At 40.1% G+C, this 17,637-nt stretch overlaps 1 protein-coding gene across 1 annotated transcript in view; it reads left to right on the plus strand.

The window, feature by feature from the left end:
* Positions 1–16,574, plus strand: part of LOC109999240 (neuroligin-1-like) — a 166,441-nt gene extending 149,867 nt beyond the window's left edge. The window contains exon 4 of the mRNA XM_020654246.2: positions 1,516–16,574. Within this exon, the coding sequence (XP_020509902.2) occupies positions 1,516–1,763 (248 nt within the window). The 3' untranslated portion in view covers positions 1,764–16,574. The remainder of the gene's footprint in view (positions 1–1,515) is intronic.
* The last annotated feature ends 1,063 nt before the right edge of the window (positions 16,575–17,637 follow it).

Genomic DNA, 17,637 nt, shown 5'->3' on the forward strand with positions numbered 1-17,637 from the left:
ACAGCCACCGTGTGAATATTATAAATAAAGTCACTTTCATTTCTATCACTCTGATCGAGTTATTTCAGAGTTGAAATGTTTCCCCACGGTGTTTGCATTATTTTGTCTTCCCCACTGGATTGTGAGTGCTTCTAAACGCACTGTGGGAAAACTTTCCCCACACAAACACCATCGCTCTGCCGCTCTCTCTCTCTCTCTCTCTCTCTCTCTCGCCCCGCTCACTTTTCGACATCTTTTTATTCTCTTGTCTCGGAGGTAACGCTTCTCTGTTTCCCTGCCTGGTTAATTTTTAATTCCGCCTAGACTCACTGATCTCTCTCTGGACGGGAGTCCCTCAGTGGTAAAACATCAGTGGGGATAAATGATGTGCGCGGCTGCATGTACTGATGGAGAAGGTTAGGAAGTAGGATGAAATGCTTCATCTCAGGGATACAGAAGATGAAAGCGAAAAACCTTGTTTTGAACGCGGGTTGCAGCATGTTGTTAGATCTCTCCAAGTCTTCTCATCCTTTTTGCTCACAACCGAGCGCGTACGATGTCAGGGGCTAAAGCTTTTAAATACACCCATTGCTTTGTTCCACTCTAATCATCCAAATGTAACACAGTTTAATGTGGCTAATTCTGCTCCAGCGGGCTCGCCATTCTTCCTTGGATCTCATATTTGACTGATGCAACTACATTTAAAACGAAAAGAAGAAGCAGTGTGGCATCAAAACTAGTTTTCTACTGTAAATGTATTCTCATAATGTTGTTTTATAGTGTGATCATGGGAATAATTCAGCTGTGATTTAAAAGCCAAATCAACATTCTGTCCTTCACACTAACAAGAACCCTTTTAATAATTTCTAAAGGCAAGTTCCCCATTCAGTTTTTGGTTCTATTTAATTTCCCCAGCTGTCAGTAAGTGCACTCACACATTAATATTCCCAAAATCAAGGCGAACACTCACCTACAGCGAAACAACCGTGAAGCGCTAACCTGAATTCAAATTATAATTTTAATAAAGCATCGCTTTTTCATAAAATTGTCAAACCTAATATGGCACTTTTTTATATCATGAGATTTTCATCCGGATAAATCACATACGTCTTACCTCAACATGACAGTTTAGATTGCCACTCTTACATGTTGACAGTCCATCGCCTGGAGGAAAATTAAAACCCGACACATTGGATATCCTGTTTCATTAACACCTATATGAAATTCAAAAATGGATTAATAAATAAATAAAGCAGCGTTCTGCAATCAACACAAACATGTCACTGCCTTCATGTTGAAAAATGAACGGTTTGACGCCTCAAACTAACAAGGTTTCCATGTTGAAAAAGCCAGTAAGCCAAGATTACTAAATTTAGAAAAAAAAATATTAAAGGGGAGGCAAACCCCCCCCCCCCTCCAAAAAAAAAAGTATTAAAATTGCATCTCTGGTTGTCACCTTCAATTTGTTATCTAATCAGTCCTACTGCCTTCTCCACCTCCTCCTCTTCCTCTTCTTCCTCCCCCCTTTCCCTCCAGACATCAGGGAGAGTGGAAGCCCCAAGCCGGTGATGGTTTTCATCCACGGGGGCTCCTACATGGAAGGAACTGGGAATATGTTTGACGGCAGCATCCTGGCCAGCTATGGAAATGTGATTGTCATAACTGTCAACTACCGGCTGGGCGTCCTAGGTAAGGAACCTGCTGTAAAGTGTGATGAACAGCCATTGTTGACTTGCTTATATTTTTACGTTTGTTCTTCTTTATTGGTGATTCCAGTAGCTTAGCATGGCAGCTAAGCCTATTGGAACTTGTTAGTTTCTTTCTTTCTTTCTTGGAGAAGTTTTAGCTTAGCATAGAGGGTAATGATATGAGGACTTCTAGCAATATAACTTCCTTTTGTTAATGGGGATTCTATTAGCTTAGCATAGAGGCTTTTTTTTTATCAGTGCTTTGTACAACATGTCTTTCTTGTGTCATTGGTTTTCTATTAGCTTAGCATAGAGTAAAAAGATATGGGGCCTTCATACAAAACATATTCCTTTTGATATTGGTGATTCCATTAGCTTAGAATAGAAGCTAATGATATGAGGCCTTCTTACAAAATGTCTTCCTTTCATTATTGATGGTTCTATAAGCCTAGCATAGAGGCCAGTGTTATAAGCACTCCATACAATATGTCTTCTTTTTGTTATTGGTGTGTCAATTAGCTTAGCATAGAGGCTAGTGTTATAAGGACTTTGTACACTATGTCTACCTTTTGTTATTGGGGATTCTTTCAGCTTAGCTTTGAAGTTAATGACTTTATTTCTGTCCTTCTTTACTGGTGATTCTGTTAGCTTAGCATGGTGGCTAATGCTATTGGGACTTCTTACTTTGTTTTCCTTCTCTTGTTGTTGTTACCATTAGAAACACCCTCTCTCTCTCTCTCTCTCTCTCTCTCTCTCTCTCTCTCTCTCTCTCTCTTTCTCTCTCTCTCTCTCTTGGTGATTCTATGTGTTGTTGCTAGAATTGTCCAATGACTTTAGCTTAGCTTGAAACTAATAGTGGGTGTTTTATTTGCATTGTTTCTTTGCTGCATTGCTGTTTCTTTTCTAACATTATTCTACCCTTGGTCATTCTGTTGATGGTGATATGTACATGCTAATGCTGGTTGTATTACATGAAGCTTAAGTGTGTTTCTTGTTCAAATTGAAGATGAGCTCCGCACGTTGTTTCATTCGTCGTTGCTAATGCTATCGACGGGACTGGTTTCTGCGGCTGACGTCTGCTCTCACTGCTGGAATATGAATCTGTGCTTCGTTGATATTCTTCCTTGATATTATAGTATGAAGATCAAAGACAAAAGTAGACTTGCAATAATACATATCTTTTCTTTTATTTAGTAGCTTTTAATGAATCATGTCAATGTCTTCCTTGATCTTCAGTTCCTCTCCCTCGTCTGTTTTATCTAATCTCATTCCTTTCCTTCTGCATATGGCGTCACTGCTTTACCCAGAGGGCAGGTATATATATATATCATGACATATCACAGAGACAAAGGTTCGCTGCCCCTGTCCTGAATGAGATTATGTTGTCATTTGTTTGGATGGAAGGCACAGATTCCATTTACGTGTTTCTTTTGTTTCATTTCTTTCTCTTCTTTTCTTATTAAATTATAGCAGAAGGAAGATATGGGACAATATCCGCCTTTCACTCAACTAAAATACAGTTAGTCTTGGGGGGCTTGTGTGTGTGTGTGCATATATTTGTGTGAGCGTGTGCATAAAGAATGCGCATAAAGGCTTAAAGGCGAGCCTTTGAGATGCTGATTGCAGAAAACATGAGAAACACAACATTATTTTCACTGCAGGAGGTCTGCTGTAGCTCTCTATTCTCTAAGTTGTTCAGGCTCTGATCTCTGTTGTGTGACTTACAGTATATATAGTAGAAATTGTAAATCCTGAATATCAGGGAAAAATCCTGATACTTTGTCATGTATCTGATCTGATAAAACACTCTGATTTCCCTGATAGCTATAAAATCAGGTCCAAGAAAGTTGAACCAAAATAAAAATGTTCCAGGCATAGACGCCAGTGGAGCAATTGCAGTTCACGTCTCTTGGAGATATAACTGTCAGTCCGCCGCTGACTGGATGGACAACCTCCCTCAGCAACCTTCAAGCCCTGCCAAAACCACACAAGTGGATATTAAACAAGTACTCCATCATCTGTAATTACCAATCATTCATTTCTTTTCAATACCCACTTATTCCTTCTCTCGGTCATGGGGGAGCAGGATGCTTTCTCCTGGGTGCAGGAGGAACACATCTTTTAAAAGAGAGCTGTGTACAATATACTGTGGCGAGCATGAAGGAGAAATATTTAATTTAAGAGAAATTTCTGAGCATGTGCATCAGAAATGAGATTTAAGTCCTTAACACCCCTGTTGCCTTGCTGCAACAGTGCTGAACTTGTAAACGCTCGTGATACACAACATGACCTTTGTTAAATTGTAATCACTAAAGTATTACACACAGATACTGTGATTGGATTAGTGGGGAAGAAAAAGAAAAAAGAAAAAGAAAACCATTCAGAAAATAATTCCAGCATCACTGCCATTTTCACATTACATGTTGGAAAAAAAGCAAAGGCCATAGAGACACGACAGAAAAAAAAAACAATGCGAAGAATAAAATAAATCCCCATGTGCAGATTATAATTATTTTATTATCCATATCTCGCTTTCTCTCTTTCTGATGTGCGAGCCCCCATAAGTGCCGCCGGTCTCACTGCGTTGTGGGAAACTGTATCCCTGCTGGTTAACATGAGGCGCCGCTGTTTGCTCCCAGATTAGACTCTATGTGTTTGTGTTTACCCCCTTGGCAACGAGAAAAAGCATACGGCTTTACCTCGCCAAACATATGAGTGTGGGTTTGTGTGTGTGTGTGTGTGTGTGTGTGTGTGTGTGTGTGTGTGTGTGTGTGAGTGACAGGCAGAGAGTGTGTACTCAGCTACAGTGGGTGTAAGGCTCATAACCGCTGGGCTCTCCAGTCAGTCATCCAGTTTTGACTTGAGTGTACAAGTGAGTTCATTAAGTAGCTTCACTGGCAAAAACAGCTTTCTTAAAAATCCTAGAAGTCCAGAACCCAGGATAATGAAAAAAAATGTGTCCTTTATAAATACAGTACTGTGTAATTATAGAAGTGGGTCAAATTGTTCTATCACCAACCTCACATCATCAAGATGGGTCCAGTATTTGGCTTGGGGCTTTAAAATGTCTTTGTATTAGAGCCTGACCGATAAATCGGGAGGTCGATATTAGCATATCACGTGACTAATGGTGGTTAATCTTATCTCTATTATGTGCCGATATAACTAGGTTTCTCAAATTTAAGTTACTTTACTTACTTTCTTCTTCTTTATAGATCCATGGCAGGTACCAGCTGATATATCCTTATCGCAATTTTCTCTCTTTCTCTGAAATTGGTATCGACCCCAAATATTCCATATTTACATTAAATTGGTTTATTTTCCAATTCAAGAAACCTCTAAACTGTGAATTAATTGGGCAAAATGTCATATCATAATATTCAAAATTCTAAGGTATTTCCCAGAATTTTGGATCCCCCAAATAATAACTAACTAGAAGATTACCGGCCGTGCTTAGATTTTTTTCAAACCTACTCTCTGGTATTATTATTAAGTACGATTTAAAATAATGCATACTTTCACTGTATGAATGTTTATAGCATTTGTCTTCATGCATGCATTTTGCTGGGAGACTATAAAAATATAGACTTTTGATAAAAGTAGAAAGATGTGTCATTTCTAAAACACTGCAAACTATACCTTTATTTATATTTGGTATATGCACAGACTAATCAATGAAGCTTTATACCTGATAGTGTAACGTTAAGGTATCTTGTTGACCAATCATGTTGTTCAGCTGTTAAATTCATTGACTGCTTCTCTTTAACACTTGAACTGGTCTTAATGGGATTTAAAAACCTCAGTCAAAGTGGAACAAAGAACCAAAAGGGGTTATCTGAAATCACATGTTGAACACTGCTTTCACATTGAGAAAAAAGGGTTTTTCACAAAATCACTTTAGGTCTTACTTGTGAATGGCCACCATATGAAAAGTCCTTTAGGTTGGTGTCTTTGTAAAAAAGAAAAAAAAAAAGGTCTTCAGGGGAACCAGGGTTTACCGTGCATGAGAATGAATGGATTAATGAAGGTGTGCTGTATCCAGGAGGAACCCCAACATATTACTCATCTCAAAATTATAATTTCCAAAATCCTCCTAGACCGTGGTGTAGAATCCTTTCTTCATTTATAACTCTTAACAATCTCCCAGACACATAATTATGTCTTCTAGCTGGCCTGGATGCCTCCGTAGTTTGAAATGTGTGGTTAACCTTCCCAAGCCAGCCACTGCTGCACCTGTTGGCTTGGGGGATGCTACTTTGCTGACAGAACTCCCTACCCTCGCACCAGTGATTTCTCTCCTTGGCTTAGTGTTGGCTTTGTGGTTCTGTTAGAGCCAAAGCTTTGCAAGAAGCCATTAGTGGCTTTAAATATGCAGGGCTGCTGACGTGAAGCTGTATTTATTGTTTAAGGGCCTTGGCTACAATGGATTTGGCCATGGGGCACGTATATAGTATGCTTCTGTCAGTGTGTTTCCACTTGTGTGTGTGTGTGTGTGTGTGTGTGTGTGTGTGTGTGTGTGTGTGTGTGTGTGTGTGTGTGTGTGTGTGTGTGTGTGTGTGTGTGTGTGTGTGTGTGTGTGTGTGTCTGTGTCTTTAATGAATAAGGAGTTCCTGCCGTGTGCGGATTAATGATAGGTGTCACAATGTCATTAATAAGGGTTGCAAGACTTTTTATCTGTCTTGTGTCACTCCTCCAAAAACACAGCCGTTGGGATGGTTTTGTTTTTGCTAACATGTCAATTACTTAAAAAACGAGACTCCTATCATCCAAATATATTATTAAGATTTTCAGACAGGTGATAAATGAGGCCTTTCTGAGGGAATGTCATTATTTTTGAAAGCCTGTGTTGCTTTTGATACCTTGCTATCTAGCACCCACATCGGTCCACTGGTCCAACATGCACCGTAGTGGTTTTCTGACCCACTCAAGACCTCAAAACATTGATTCCAACTGCCAATACTTGAATCCAATACCTCCAGAGGGCTTGTTTGTTGTACTTCCAAACAGCCGACTGTGCCTTTAAGGCCAGGCCCTCCACAGTGTTGAGTTTGTTTGGGCCCAGCCAAAACCTTTAATCATGCTGATTGATGAGGTGCATTTCCCTGACTCAAACCTTCTCCAAATACCCCTTCCATTCCAGCCATACATCAGCCATTCAGCCAATTCATCAAGCCTCTGATTGTTTTAAGATATACCTGGCCAGTAAAATATCCATTTCTCTGCACGGCACTGTGCTTCTCTAACTCAGCCCCTTTTTTAAATTTATTTTAGCACCACAATCACTTCTAAACAGCCCCGGCTTTAGGGACCATGCAGGGTCAGGGAGCAGGGAAACACAAGGCACATTTCAGAATCTGAAAATGAATTGATAGAACTGATTTAATTTGGTTTATATCATAGTCACTGCGCAGTAAATTAGTAGCCCTTGTTTGTATTTGAGTTAAAGTGGAATCAAATACATTAGATGACTCTCAGAACCCTTTGAGTAATTAATAATGTAAAGTGAGCAGGTTGTTATAGCCGAATGGAAGTCCAGCAGGGGGCAGGACATGAAGCACAGGGTTTCTTGTCTCGCTCTGAAGGGGTTCAAGTGGAAAAACAACACACTTGCAATATCTTCCCGCTTATGACAACTTAACAAATAGCTTATTTGACAATTTGCCAATAATTAAAATGCCTTCTGTTAAACGCACAGTATGTTAATTCCACAAATTATTTCAATTCACAGGATGTACACTCCCGCTAAGAATCAAGTCATCCAGCTTGCATGGCTTTAATTGTATCCAAATTAGGATTGTGTGTGTGTGTGTTAGCTTAAGGAGCATTTCTTCTCACACAGGCTTTATCCCTAATGTTTACCCTCAAATATTACACCTCCACCCCCCAACCCCTCCTCTCTCTCATATATCTTCTTTCCTTTTCTCTTCTCAACAGTAATTGGCCTTTCTCGTTCCCGTTAGTTTTTGTCCTGCTGGATTAATGTTGAGGACCATTATTTTAATTCTTATTAATTTAATTCTCCCTGAAACAAATACCCCAATGATTTGGTTCCATTACTCTTTCTTTGCCTCCACGCCATCTCTCCTTTCCTCATCTAGTGCTTCCTTGCTTCCTTGCTATTAGCCCTAACACAGCTTGCTCCGGAGCTCATGGAACGCTTCAGACTCTTAAGGTGCTTCTCTTGATGACTGGGTTATTAGTCATTTAGAAAGGGGAGTAATCATCAACAACTTTGGGATTTGTGTCAGCATTCATTCGATTTGAACCACCTGTTGAGACCAGCATCACCTATACTGATGAATCCAGAGGTTTCCAAAGCTGAGTATTTATGAGTGATGTTAAAACTGTGGTGTTATTGTAACATTACAGATGATTCACCAAGCCATTTGATGCCCTCTATTGCCCTCTAAAGCTTTTTATTTTTTATAATCTATTCCAGTTGTGGTAAAAAGAAAAAAGATTTCTCCACGCTTCAAAACAGGCAGGGAGCATAATTTGATGAAAAGCTTGAAGAGCTTTCAGATATCTAAGGGAGTGAGTGAAAATCATTTCAGCATTGTCTGTGTCCATAATCCTGAAGGTCACTAATGTCCTCACCAATGTTTGTCCTTTATGAGAAACCAATTAGTAAGTGAGCTGTTGAACTCTTTATTAGTAAGTCTTCTTTGCTGAATGCTTATAATTGTCTGTTTCTACACCACAGATGTGGACACAGCCCTCATTACGTCACCTATCTGTTTGAGGAAAGCATTTTTTAATAGCTTCAAATTTAAAGCAGTCCTACCGTGTGACAAGAATCCACTTTCAAGAGTATTATTGAAATTTCAAGTTATTCTAGATTCGTACCAAGTATGTTTTAACACTTGAACTTGGTTAGGACTGATACTGGTGTACATTCTGCAAAGCCCTTACCGCGCTTTGTCCCTTTTCTACAATAAAGAGCCCACGAGCTATTTCACTGTGAGAGATTGCTGTAGAATCAAACATCAGACCAAACAGAGACACATAACATGATCAGACACCATAGCTTTCCATCAGAGATGGTGTGAAATCGGCCCAAATGCGGCATCAGAATACAGTCTGCTCCAGTCAGCACGGTCCATATTTGGTACGATAATTTGATTACAGAAGGGTTTTTCACCAATCAAAAGTTGGAATGGGAGCTTTTATTTAGCGTTTGAAATCCATCTTCATATTGGATGTTATTATCATTTGGTTTTCCAGTTGAAATTTCTATCCTGTAATGTTCTGAATGTTGTTCCAGCCTTGGTAAGAAAACAATTTAGAGTCAGCACTAAGTCCTTGTGATAAGCCAAAGTTTGTCACATGTTGTTTAGCAGCATTGTCAGACCAAAGCTTTTTAATCTTTATAAATTGGACCAAATTATGTACCCACAGTGTTGTTATCTTGTAGCTCAAACCACCTTCCGCCTTTCATAAAACCCTGATTCCTTTGGCAGTATCCTGGAATTATGGCCTAGTAGTCTCCTGGCCATTGCATGGTTCTTTCCGTCTGCCATTGCTTAGTTTGTTTGTGCTCTGCTCATTTGGCTCAGTGCTGTTGGTATAATGTTTTATTCATTGAGTGGGCTGCAATGACAGTGGAAGCTATGCTATGCTAATGGTGTTCTGGCAAGAACTGGCTTGGCTAGTGAGGTTTACAGCAGCTCTGCTGATGCGTCAGGAATCGGATTAATCTGGCCAAGGCCCGGACAACAGACGACCATCTGGGCGCACTCAACGGCGCCAGGCGTCTGTAGTCATAACTTTAGCCACTTGCCACCCAACCTATCATTATGCTCAAAATAATATGCAACTTTCATGAATTATCTGTTTTGCATGGCCAGGGCCACTGTCACGTTCCAATACGCTCTCTTTCAAAGGATGATTCCTGTAGTCAACCAATTAATGCACATGAATGTGTTACTGGTTTCATTTAGCCATTTGTTTTCGCAGCCATGTTGGCAGAGCAGAGCTGCACCCTCTTATTCGAATGAATTAAAATAAGCAGGTGCCGCACACCAGCCGCCTGCACGGCATGCCCATGCATCATTTGGAGATCCACGCTGTGATGATCAATTTTCAATTTGAGATACATTAATAAAGTTTGATCAAACAGTTCCAAATCAAGTTACACATTTCAACGTTTGTATTCAATGTTGGCTGAAAAGGTCAGCAAGCACATAAATTAAGTCAACAGCTGCTTCCAAAAGAAAAAAAAACTGAACACCTCCTGAGCATGCGTGTCAACTGATCAATCTCCAGGGGAACTCTGCGAACGTCATATACTGATGAAGGCAGTGTGATGTGGTTGAAGGCTTTGGAAAAATAAATGTCCAGTTGTGTTTAATTTGTCAAAATTGGATCCAAGGCCAAGAATAAACTTTAAAAAACAACTCTAATTTGAAGTGGTATTATTAAATCCTGAGCAATTGAAAGACTCCAAAGTGTCTATCATCCTATTACAGACCAATCCAAGGAAACAAAACAATGGGATTTAATCCTGCAAGACATAAATGCACCATAACCCCATGTGCCTAAATGAAGCCAGTATCTACACTACACTACTGCATGTGCATGCTCACACTCTGAACTAACACATTACTTTTCTACTATTTGAATAACTTCTTCACTCACAGAACACTTAAAGTATGAAGTGACTAAATGACTGAAAATACTAACAAATAACCTTCTAACTGATAGCAATGCTTTCTACTAAAATATTACTAATTCTACTAATATGAAATATACTAACCAAACCGCAGAATGTGAATGCTAAATGGTCTAAGCTAATAACTTAGTTTCCATTCTTCCTCTAATCACGTTTCTGCCCTGTAAGGTCTGAAAACTCATACAGCTAGCACGCTATACACACAGTGCAGCTCTGCAGCCTACTTGGAAAATGTTGTCTTTTTGAAGATAAGCTACAGACATTCAAAAATGTTTGATATGTCTACAATTCATATTGAAATGATCCAATCATTACTATGAGCTTTCAGAAATGGCCAGGCTGTCTTCTCTGTCACTTTGCATTGTTGTCTCTTGTTCCTGTTTCTTTGCATGCCTTCTGTCTGCCTTGTTTAGTCAATCAAGAAACTAAAATGTAATATTCTAGGTTGCTGTTGCTGGTGGAGTACCACATTTAATTAGATATTCAATATATTGCACAACATCCAGTATACTTGAATATACTTGATACTTGAAAAATACAACTCTACTTATTTCTAGATAGGACACTGAGTCCAATCCAACTGGTCTCTACATCCGCTTTGTTGCAGGGGAGCAGAGACTTATCCCAGCATGCATTGGGTGGGAAGCCAATTGCACACTTGACAGGTTGCTAGACCTACCATTCATAATTTTAAATGTACCTCACTGGTGAATTCGATTTGGTGAACCAACACATGGTTATCTGGTTCACATGAAAGAAGAAATATCTTAATTATGATTCTTGCTATTAAAACGTACATCACTGTTTCCCCCCCTGGAGCTGTTGTTCTCAACATTTTTGACTTCTGACTCCTCAAAATGAAGTTATGTTAATCCCCAGCCCCTTGAGCTGGAGGCTGCTCTGTGGTGCACAGTTCAACTAGGGGGAAATTCCGACTCTGAGATATTTTTAATTTGCAATAAATTAATATGATAATTCATCTCAGTAAACATTTTTTTTTGTTTTTTTTTTACAATGTTGTGCACTTGACAATTCCCTGCTTCCCTTACTTATCCACAGCTCTATTTTAACTTCAACTGCATCAGAGTTTAATGAAGTCAAATCCACAACATGTAAAAATGTATCTGAGTCAATACACTTGAGCTTAGCCATGTGATTCCTTTGCAGACGCAGACTTTCAATTGAGATATTCATACGTGACTCTTGGCCTGGCAGGGGTCAAGGGTGCCAGCTGATTGGCTACAGGTTGGTTGGAGGCTGTCTGGCTGGGCAGGGGAGCAGGGGGCAGATGGAGAGATGGGTAGAAGAACAAACAGAGATTACACCCCTCCACTGTGAGCTATTACTAGGCACCTCACTGAAAACTGCATGTGTAGATCCCGTATCTGTATCTGTGTACGCACCCCCAGTGACTGTGTTATTTATTGATCAAAGCTTTGGCCTTTGCTTGGTGAGAATGCGTGCTGCAGCATGAGTGTGTGTGCTTGTGCGCGTATGTGGCTCGCCTGAGTGTGAGCAATGGGGCGAGCTCAGCAGATGGACATGTGTTGCAGCAGGATCAAAGTGTGTAACACCTCTGATCACGGCAAACTACATATGTAGGGGAGTGGACTAGTCCAGTCTCTGAACAACTGTCTATCTGTGTGATGGTATTTTTAAACCCAAACTTTTTTTTTTTTTCGCTGACAACTGCCTCATTCAGTTCTATTACCCGGCTGGTCTGATGTAGCTCCAGGTAAGTCTGGTTTTGATGCGTTCTGATTCTCAGGCTGTCAGAAGCTCCACAGCCCCACTGAAAACTCACCACGCTATCTTCACACCAAATAAAACCATCGGCAACAAGCAATGAAAAAGAAGACAGAGAGACGGAGAGAGAGAGAACGATGAAGAGAAAATGTGATTTAGGACTCAACGGGGGTCCTCCGCCCTGCACGACATGAGCCATCTGATTGGTTATCAGCACGAGCCACAAATCTGCCGTCGCCATATTTTTAGAGGTCAGATTGGAGCGCCTTGCTGAGACACCAGGCAGCCACGGAGGGAGAGCAGCATGAGAGTGTGTAAGAGTGTAAAAGAGATAAATGGTGTGAAGGCATTTGAGTGCAAGATGGACATTAATTTGACCAAAATGTGGCTTCTTTATATGTGCTATTAGACATTCGCACGATGTGTGTCTGAAAGAGAGGGTCAGTCCCAACAGTATGTTTTAAATTAACACATTTTACTGATATTTCACTTATCCACTTCAGCTCATCATTAATTCAAATGCTGCATTCATCATTTTGAAATACAGGCTGGTGTTGGTTATCAGCCTGGTTTCCAGGCGTCGATTGTCTTAATTTATGTTTCCTATGTGAAAAATAGGTTTGGGTGTTTAAGTCAAATGATGCACAGACATGTAGTATTAATAATTGAATCTGACATTAATGTCTTGTACATGACTACAAAAACATGCATATCCACATAATGCCCAGTACTGTAGGGGTACATGACCTAATTTTTATATTGATAATCACCAGATTCCCTTTTCCTGGCTGTTTCATTTGCCCTCATTAGGAATAAAATAATTCCATGACTTGCAGTCCAGGTTCCATTTTATTAAAGATCACCTGCTTTGTGGGGCTGAAGGAGGATCCTTTCAACTTCAGATTTTGGCTCGCAAGAAAAAGCTCAAAGACCAAATATGTTAGAATTGTATAACACCAATATTAATATCAACCCTGAAAATGCATCTGCATTGAAATTGACTAAAATCACACTGAGCAGATTTCTGGAGATGGGACTAACACACCTAGATGATGCGGTCAGGGATCAATTTGTCAAGTGCACCTTACCTAATAAATTAATTGATTTATTTTGGGCTTTTTGTGCCTTCATTGTAGAGATAGGATAGTGGATAGAGTCGGGAATCAGGGAATGAAGTCATTTACGGATACCTTTCCGATAGAACAGGACAGCTGTCATTAAAAGTAATGCATGAACACTAAGATTCCTTCAAGTGTTTGTGTCGCTGTCCGTCTGCCTGCAACCCCCCCAAAAGCTTTAAACCCAATAGTAACTAGCTGCCACCTACTGTAGCGGAGTCTGACATACTTCAAATTTACACTAGCATTGACCAGTGCACATTCAAGGGTACACTCATAATAATAATAACAACAAATCAGTGCGATGGAGGTTTGTTGAATGTTGGGAAAGGTCCTTTTGGGGCCTGTAGATGATTAGAAGAGGATGAAGAGGTTGAACTTCTCTCCATCTGTTTTTCCTCTTGTCATCTTTGTTTGCCACCGACATATGGGACTAGTCCTGGTATATAATATTCATGATTATCAAAATTGATAGTTTTTCAAAGTATATGTAAAATGGTTGTATTTTGTGTGTGCCTGTCATGGAACACTACAATTCCCTCTCAGTAAGCAGACATAAGAGCCATTATAAACCCACTTCAGGCGTAGGATTGAGAATTTGAGCCATTTTCTTTCATTGAAAGACTTCCAGGAGAGACAGCCCCAAAGACAATCAGTATCCTATTGATACGTTTCCTAATAAATGTGCTCTCCATCAAACTGCACCCTCCTTGCCTCACTTTGCTGAAACACAAATAACAAACCGTCTTCAGTGAACTGTTGTGGTTAACGTAGCGATCCTTTTCTCGCCTGCCACTGTCTTGATATCTTTGCAATCGAGGCGTCTCTCTGCTAAATAGTCACTTTAACAGAATACATCCCCCATATTGCCTCTTGGCTTTGTTCTAAAACAAATCCCATAATCCTCTCAAAGGTCAGCTATCCCTTTTCTCTGTGCTCCTGCTCTCACCACTCGTCATGGAAGCATATGTTCTCCCCATGGAAACTATATAGCAGATGAAAAAAAGATGAATAGGTGGAGGAGAAGAGTGTGAGTGTGTGTGTGTGTATGGGGGGGGGTCCTTTTGTTTTTCTTCTTCTCCCTTAAGCTTTACTGCTCTCTTTCGCTCTGTTTGTTTTTCATCCCAGTTCATTTGGATTCAGTTGGATGACTTATTGGCATACAAAGTATTTTCAAAAGCCAACAGTTAGCGCTCTATTCATTCTAGCTGTAGTGATCTCTGAGGTTGGGATAATAGCATTGTTACATTGTGCAGAAATCCTCAATATCTCAGATGAAAAAAAGAAGAAAAAAAAAAGAAGGTTTGTTTTCGTGATTGAATTGTTGAGCCATGAGGGGATACAGATGTTGTTTTGTGTCTACTGTGTCCGAGTCATCACACACACAAAAGAGTTCTGGGCTGACGCTGGAACGTGGATTCACCTTGAAATGGTCTTAGCTGACACATTTATATAAGCTACTCTGTGTAAAATTTGTAATGGATTTGAAGGAAAAAATTAATACAAAATTGCTCTCCAGAAGTTGTTGTGCATGTAAACAACTGTACCACTGGCTATATTAATCACAGGGAGGGGAGAGGGTTGCAGATTTACTGTTTGATTTGCATGCATAAGATACATCTGCAGCATATTGCATCCAGCTAATGCTCATTAGAGAAGTTACCATTAATATCAACCACTTAATCATCAAAATGAATATGCATAAATATCAATTATTCTGTTTCCCCCCCTCGCAAATGCGTCGCTGCCTCAGAGCCTCACCAACTGGTGTTTACAACATCTGTCTTTATCACACTCATCAACACATACACACAAGCATTTAACAATCAACTCCATGTCACCCTCTTCCTCTCTACATTTATCTCTTTTTCTCGCTCTGTCTTTTGTGCAGCGTGCACATGTGGCTGTCATTCATGGTGTTGCTATTGTTGCTCTGTTTGTCCCTATCCTTCTTCTTCCTGCATCTCCCTCTGTCTCACTTTCAAAGGCTGTTCATCATGATTCTTGTTCTGCTCGAGGTTTCTGCCTCTTAAAGGAAGTTTTTCCTTGCTCCTGTAACTATGCTACTGTTGCTCAAAGTGCTCATGATGGACTAACGTTGGGTCTTGGTCGATAATATAATATAACACTTGTAAAGTGTCTTGAGTTTACACTTATTATGAATTGGCACTATACAAATAAAGATTGATTGATTGATTCAAATCTGAAATCTCCCTAAAAAATGTTTTTTTAGGATGCAAATGATCTTTCAGTGGCAAATATCGTGGCTTCGAGTAAAACTCCCAAAAATGAAGACAGCAAAAAAAAAAAAAACGAGCGAAAAGACAATCTATCAGTACGTTCATCCATATGTCCCCAGGAAGGAAATAAGACCTTGGAAGAATTCCCTCCTGATATTCTTTGGAAACGAGCAACAAACAGCAGTTTTTTCCTCACATTGCTTCTAGTTCTGTTTGAATACCAGACAAGACCTGACAAATTAACACCCAAAGCTCTGCACTTAGAATGCAATATTTCTTGATATTTCTTACTTTGGGATTTCTACTTGAAATATGCTCTCTCAGTTTTTATAAAACTGTAAAATATCAAAAATCAGAGGCGCAGCTTGTCAACAGGTAGGGCAGGCAACTGCTTGGGGCCCCAGGCCAGCAGAGGGGGCCACCAAGAGCTGACAAACTTTAAACCACAGCAGTAGCTCAAAATGTGCAAATTTTGCATTGATAGTAGAAAACCTCCCTAAGGGGGCCCCGTCTGACAGCACTCACTCTTGTTGCTCTGCTAAGTGTCGCATGCATTATTTCTGTCGAAACCAAAGTTTGTCAGTGAATGTCACTGAAGGAAAATGAAGAGGAAGTGTCTGTCCAGGAGTGGAAACAGTGGCAGACATAATGGCGATGAATGCTGGAAGGAGGGGCCCCCAACTACCTTGTTTTGCTTGGGGTGCTAATGGAGTCTTGAATCGCCACTGAAAGAGATGACTTGTTGCAACGTATTGGATGTAATGGGTGTACTGTCCCTTTAACTTTCTGACACTGCATGACAGTTGACATTAGTGAGTAAGTAATTAGTACAGGTGAAGTTTAGTCAGGTAAACCAGCAACAAAAAGAAAAACTCCTAGACGCATGAGGCAGGTATTAGAGCTCAGCCCGGTCATATATTATCAGTCTACTCGTGTATGTGTGTTTTTTGGGGGTTTGTGTGTGAGCGGAGGCTGGAGACGAGATCTATAAGCGCTGGCCTTGCAGCTTCATAACTGGGCCCATGGGAGCCGTGAACTGGTCATGGTGTTGACAAGTTGTGGGTATTTGTGTGTGTGTGTGTGTGTGTGTGTGTGTGTGTGTGTGTGTGTGTGTGTGTGTGTGTGTGTGTGTGTGTGTGTATACAGTATATGTGTGTGTGTGTGTGTGTGTGTGTTTTAGTGAGGTTGTGATTTCACAGCTTCTCTGATAGAGAAATGAAAGCGGAGAGCATTTCATTTACCACCCCAGGGAGACCTTTCCCCCCGTCATACATTTATTGACGCTTTGCACTTTAACCGCTGCTGACCCAGCTCATAGCCTGAGCCTAAAGGCTTTAAAAGCCTGTAACCCAGGTAATAACCAAACACCAACCACTGACTTCAATCTACAACCTCGATTAACCAGTTAGCAGCCCTGCTGGGTTTATTGTCAACACCGAATCCATGTCAAGATTGGAAAAAAATCAGATTGTACTACTACTACTATTTCTAGTACTACAAGGACAACTGTTATACTTAGTGCTCTGACATATCAACAGCCTGTTTATCATTTAGCATTGTGTATAATTTGGGAGACTCCACTGACTGTCTTTTCAGTAATTCTGTCTTTTGCAATTTCCTTTGTCATTTTTTGTATTGCAAAACACCTGCAATCACCTCTATAGGTATGTAAATATACCTTTTTTTATTTGTATATCAAATCTTTAATTATGCCAAATCAACGTATAGGCTACATAACCTTTTCATGATAATAGATCAATCAAAACATACGGCCTGCTGTTAACAACTTGGAAGCAGCTAATGAACACTATTTTGACAGTTAACATAGACACAACATTAGCTTGATTTTAAGGCCACTTCTGCATTTCTATCAACCACAGGTGACCAAAGGTTTCCACTGGTTATCTTCAACACCACGTATCTGCTACACATACCCCAATACAAAAAAAAAAAAAAGTCTTTGGAAACAGGAAAAAGAAAGAAAGGAGTACATCAAAAAATACTGTGAGAGGTTTACATGCTTTCCATAAGTCCTCAGGTCAGGCTGTAAAGCAAACTAAAGGCCGATAGATCGGTACATAGCAAAATGACACAGTGTGTAAAGACGGAGCCTGGAGTTTATGGAGGGGAGAAACACCTTGGGGAGGCAGGGAGGCAGATAAATATATATAGACGTAAAAACAGATGACATTGTA

This window comes from Labrus bergylta, chromosome 6, assembly GCF_963930695.1.
Source record: "Labrus bergylta chromosome 6, fLabBer1.1, whole genome shotgun sequence".
In the NCBI taxonomy this organism is placed as follows: Eukaryota; Metazoa; Chordata; class Actinopteri; order Labriformes; family Labridae; genus Labrus; species Labrus bergylta.